This window comes from Mobula birostris, chromosome 1 (genome assembly GCF_030028105.1).
Source record: "Mobula birostris isolate sMobBir1 chromosome 1, sMobBir1.hap1, whole genome shotgun sequence".
In the NCBI taxonomy this organism is placed as follows: domain Eukaryota; kingdom Metazoa; phylum Chordata; class Chondrichthyes; order Myliobatiformes; family Myliobatidae; genus Mobula; species Mobula birostris.
Window position 1 is genome coordinate 179,105,679 of NC_092370.1, and position 6,000 is coordinate 179,111,678.

The 6,000-nt window shown below is 39.2% G+C and overlaps 1 protein-coding gene across 4 annotated transcripts in view; it reads left to right on the top strand.

The window, feature by feature from the left end:
- LOC140201979 (RAS guanyl-releasing protein 1-like) overlaps positions 1-5,177 on the top strand; it is a 175,902-nt gene extending 170,725 nt beyond the window's left edge. For all 4 annotated transcript variants that reach the window (XM_072266856.1, XM_072266870.1, XM_072266849.1 and 1 more), the window contains one exon: positions 2,836-5,177. In XM_072266856.1, the coding sequence (XP_072122957.1) occupies positions 2,836-2,994 (159 nt within the window). In that variant the 3' untranslated portion in view covers positions 2,995-5,177. The remainder of the gene's footprint in view (positions 1-2,835) is intronic.
- The last annotated feature ends 823 nt before the right edge of the window (positions 5,178-6,000 follow it).

Below are 6,000 nucleotides of genomic sequence, written 5' to 3' on the forward strand. Positions count from 1 at the left end.
GTTTTCGTTGCATTCATTGCAGAAAACCCTGCCTCGCAGAGATATGATGTTGGAAATGGAAGCAATGTTTTCAGTACTTTTGTGGTTATCTCAGGATATTCAGCTTTGATTTTGATCCAGAATGCCGGCAGAGATGTTATGTCAAACATACTTTTCAGCCCATCGTCATTTGCAAGCCTGACAAGTTGATCTTCTTCCTATGCTGACATGGATGATTCACAGGGGACATTCACAAATGGGTCACGGATCCATTCCTTTGCACGTCTTGGAATAAACACTCAAATTCTGTCGACAGTGAAGATACGTGATCACGCACCAGCTGTAAGAAGGACGGTGCAGCCTGGGTCTCTCCCAAAATCGCAGCTAATGTTGGGAATATGTCAAATATGCCCTTGTCCACTCGCCATCCTCACGGTTGCAGTTTGGCTGTGAAAGCAGACACTTTATCTGCCAACTTGAAGACAGTTGTCATTCTCCCCTGAAGTGACAAATTGAGTTCATTGAGCAGGTTGAAGATGTCACACAGATAAGCAAGTTTTACTATCCACTCCTCGTCACTGAAGTGTGCTGCCAGAAAGAAATCTCTGTAGCTGCTCTCTTAACTCAAAAACCCCGGCCAGGGCTCTCCCTTGATAGCCACCTGACTTCAGTGTTTAAGAGAAGGCGTTTGTGCTCTGCATCCATTTCCTTGCAAAGCTGCTCAAACAGACGTGAGTTAAGGGCTTTTGCTTTGATGTGATTGATAACTTCAACAACGTCACTCAATACGCTGTTAAGATCAGGTGACATTTTTCGGCTAGCCAGCATTTCCCTGTGTGTAGACTGGCATTCAGGTGCAACCTCTTTGGCATGGGTAGTGAAACCAGACAGTCGGCCAGTCATAGCTGCAGCCCTGTCTGTGCATATTCCAACACAGAATGACCAGCCCAGTTTGCCTGACATGTAGTCATTCAAAGACTTGAATAGTTCTGCCCCAGTTGTGTTAGTTGGCAGCAGCAGTGCACACAACATATCTTCGTGCACATAGTCTTGAAATGTATAACGCACATAGACCTGCAGTACTGCCTTGTTGACATCGGTAGACTCGTCGACCTGGATAGCATACCATGGTGACTCGTTAAGCCATTCCAACAGCTGTGCTTCGATGTCCTCCGCTATGTCATCGATTCTCCTTGAAACTGTGGTAGTTGAAAGAGAAACCTGTGCCATCTTGTTAGCTGTAGCTTCTCCCAACAGTTCACAGCACATGTACTTGGCAGCAGGCAGAATCAATTCTTCACCAACAGTGAAAGGCTTCTTAGCCTTGGCAATATGGCTAGCCACTAAGTACGATGCTCTCAGAGCAGCAGCATTTGTGGAGGAGGTGGCTCTCAGCCCTTGCTTCTGTCCGGCTTGCTCATGTTTTTTTCCCACTCAAAAAACTCAACGAGTTTGTCTTTAAGTGCAGGGCGCTTGGACTCAAGGCGCCGAAGCAGTTTTGAGGGCTTCATTGCCTCATTAGACAGCTTGTCTCCACATATCACACACAAGGGGCTTGGAGCGTGCGAGTTACTGGTTGCAATAAAGCCATATTTTATGTACGACTCATGTTATTTTCTGTTGAAGGAAGCTTTTTTTTTGCAGTCTTGGCCTCAGGTGTCTCTGCGTTATCATCATCATTAGGCCTTTTATGTCCCCTACCACCTCTTCCAAAGAAACTCTCAAGCGACGTTTGTTTTTAACTCATCGAGTAGTTGTAGGTTAATGACCAACTGATGACCTCGCGTGCATTCAAGTTCAACAATGGGTGTGACAGGGAATGAGGAAAGGTGCAGCTGACTCATATTGTTTCATATCACCAAATCATATCGTTTCCTCGTGGCCTGGTAGCACATGCTTTGCGGCCCGGTACCGGTGGTTGAGGACCACTGGAAGAGGTAGTTTTGCATGTAAGTACTTTAATAGCTGCATCTCCTGTACTGAAGATCTTACAAAGACAGATAAGCCAATTCAAATTCAATAAAAGTACTAAAACAACAGGAATTCTGCAGATGCTGGTGGACAAAGCACAGGATCTCCCAGTGGCCACACATTTTAATTCCACATCCTATTCCCATTCTGATATGTCTATCCACGGCCTCCTCTACTGTAAGGATGAAGCCACGCTCAGGTTGGAGGAACAATACCTTATATTCTGTCTGGGTAGCCTCCAACCTGATGGCATGAACATTGACTTCTCTAACTTCCGCTAATGCCCCACCTCCCCCTCGTACCCCATCCGTTATTTATTTATATACACACATTCTTTCTCTCTCTGTCCTTTTTCTCCCTCTGTCCCTCTGACTATACTCCTTGCCCATCCTCTGGGTCCCTCCCCCCGCGCCCCCCCCAGTCTTTCTCCCCGGACCTCCTGTCCCATGATCCTCTCATATCTCCTTTGCCAATCACCTGTCCAGCTCTTGGCTCCATCCCTCCCCCTCCTCTCTTCTCCTATCATTTTGGATCTCCCCCTCCCCGTCCCACTTTCAAATTTCTTACCAACTCTTCCTTCAGTTAGTCCTGACGAAGGGTCTCGGCCTGCAACGTCGACTGTACCTCTTCCTAGAGATGCTGCCTGGCCTGCTGCATTCACCAGCAACTTTGATGTGTGTTGCTCAATAAAAGTACTGTTGTTTAGTATTAAAGGGATTTAAGCAAAACCATAACATCTAGTTTCATCCAGTTTCTTAATCAGCACATCAAAAATAGCGTTGTCCAATATTTGTGAAATTAGTAGCAAGGTAAAATAGAAGCTTTAGAAAATAGATTAAAACAATCTGAGTAGTTGTACGTAATTATATTTTTTCCTGTTTTTAGGAAAGAACCCAGCTTCGAGAAGAGAAGGAAAAGCTGCACATTGAAAACACAAATCTGCAGACAAGGTTATTAGAGGCACAGCAGGAAATTAAAGCTCTTGCAGAACAACTTGATTCATTCCGTAAACATATGATCATAGATCCAAGCAGCTCTTCATAAGCATAATTTAATATCATTTAGTACTTATACCAACTAGAATGAATATAGAACGTTAAAGAAGTGAGGATTTTTTTGGTAAGAATAACTGGATATTTTCCCACTGTTTACCTTTGTTTTCCTTGGTCGACAAAAATGATTACTTTTTAGATTTCAAACTTGAGCATTAATACAAACACTAAATACAAGTTTATGAAGAATCAAGTGCACCTCTAAGCAAGAGGTTGAATTTGAGTGGATATTTGATGAAAAATTGTCTTTGGTGGTTTCAGAAACCAAAAACGACAACTTAGTAGGATCACACAGATGTAGTTTTAACTGGCATTAGCATAAAATTAGAAATATCACAAATGTTACAATCAAGAGATAATAGGTATCTCATCACCAAAAGTATTTGCCTCCTATTTTTGTTAGGAGTTATATGCCAAAAATACTTAATGTGCATATGGATTGTATAATTATGCAGAATAAAACATAACCTCATTTCTTAACAATGCAATCTGAAGTTAAAGCAAAAAAAATTTGAGGTAAAATCAAAACAATTTTTTAAAAATACATACAGTAAACTCTTAGGCTGTTTAGTCATCCTTGGAGAGAGACAATTGAGGTAAGACATTCCCCAATTATAAAACAATCTTTATTAATGTCAGTTTTAAATAAACAAACTGAAACTAAGCAGTTCTATCAACCTCGATCAAATAGCCATGGTGACCCACATATTGATGGGTTACAAGGTTTTTATACCACTATTTTCAATTTACATTACAATAGTAACTGTATTTCAAAGTACTTTGCAATATCAGGCATGAAAAGATACTCTTAGTATATCCCTGCTGTTTAAAAAGCTTTGTAAAAATGAGAAAATATATATATATGCTGTATATGTATCTTAGACTATGTTGAGCCACTGAAACAACAAACTAGCATGAAGCATTTATTTAACGTTTATATATGACAAAGCCAATCATCATTCTAAAGCCTCCAAATTGCATTTCTCCAAGACAACCTGTTTAGAAAGTTGATTAACCTCACTTGTGTAATCAGTACTTAAGTCATCAGAAATGAATCATAGTGACTCAAGAGTCACCTAGGATTACTCAGAAGCTCCATAGGTCTAGATATAAAAATGTCATTGATATTGCAAGGCATGTTCAGCATAGGCAATCACTTTTGCTGCCTCATTGGCATTTATGGCTTCTCAGCTACCACATATTAAATAGCCATATTCAGAACTGAACAGATGACCAAGGTTGAATGGCTAAATTCAGCAATTGCAAATATGTTGATTTTTTTCAATAGCAAAAATGTTTCACAATTTCATGTATGTATGAACCAGAATGCACAAAGCATGTTTGCTAATATTTATGAGTCTTTAACTAAATGCCATTGCATTTTTGTACATCTCTCGGGACCATCCGTAGCTTTTCTCTAGATTACACGAACTATGGAAGTTTTTTGAAATAAGTATGCTGATGCTTTAGTGTAAAATAACTCAAATATTTGCATTGTAAATATCAATGTAATTCTAAAAAGCCTGTGATCCACTCAAAACCCAGAATCGTCGTCAAAACTATTCCTTGCTTCTTTATGAAGTAGTAAAACTGAAGCAAACATCAAAACATAGTCTAAATAGTTGACATGAAATAAATGTAACTTTTTATCTGCCTGCATCAACTCAGGTAAGAATACAGGGTATGACAAAAAATTTGAATATAACTGAGTTATCATTCAATTTGATTATAAAATGCACAAGATCCACAGAGTATATTTCAATTGGTTTAATAAACCGCCACTCTTCCATATGCATTGCAAACCCAACAGTGAATATTACTCGGGCTTTGTTCTGAACCTGAAAATTAGATAACTACAAGGCTGTCAGGTACTCACACTGTTTGATTAAGATTGTTAAGTTAGCAGGCTGTACTAAATAAGATGTTAGCCGTAATTTCAGTTAGATCTTTACATATAAGCAAAATGAGCTTTAAAACTTAGGTAAGTAACTCCCTTTATAAAGTAAACAACAAATTGTGCTTTTTAGTGATTGTATATATGTATAATTGTATGATAAATATGTTTTTGTACACCTGACTTGTTTGTGATGGGTAAGTGATCTGTAGCATGATGTAATAATGAAAATGATCTTATTTGTTGAAAGTACAAATATTAAACACAGCCTCAAAATAAAATTCCCTTTTGTCTATTGGGTTTTTAAAAAGCCAAAGTCTAATATCTTACAAATTGCTCTGGATCCAAGAGATTAGAATATGGTACTTGGTGCCTGGAAGTGTTTCTTTTGCTTAAAAGGCTAAGACTTGGGAGTGAAAAGGGAGACTGAAAGAAGTGGATTTATTGAGAGATCATTATGTTTTTAACATAGGTTTTTAAGTTGACATGAGGTCCAAATGCAAAACTATTTTAATACTTACGTCAATGATTAATGACATGATTTAGCAAATTTATTCAGGTTCATCTCGTGTTCTCTCTAATAACTGACCTACTACATCTTGTAAAAAGCTTGCTTATGTTAGTACTGAGATCTGGGTTACAGTAGACATTGACCTCAGGCTTGCCTTTATTTAGAAACTAATAAAAAATAAAAAGGAATAGATTGTGTGCTGACAAGAAGGCAGTGCTTTGAACAGAACTACAGGTATTTTTTTATGACTGTGTCCTTCAGTATTAATGATGGATGAGTAAATGAAAGAGCAGAAAGTAGAAAGCAAATTGAACTAAAAGATGAAAATTGAGAAATCCTGATCAATCCCTACCACCTCCCCAACCAAACCATCCTGACTCATGGTCCCTATCTTGCCCTCTGCTCCCTCAGTTTAGGCAGGGAGATGTGAAGGTTAACTCACACAAAATGCTGGAGGAGCTCAGTAGGTCAGGCAGCATTTATGAAAATGAATAACAGCCGATATTTAGGGCTGAGACTGGTTTTCAGGACTGGAAAGGAAGGGGGAAGATGGCAGAATAAAGGTGGGGAGAGGGGAAGGACAACAAGCTAAA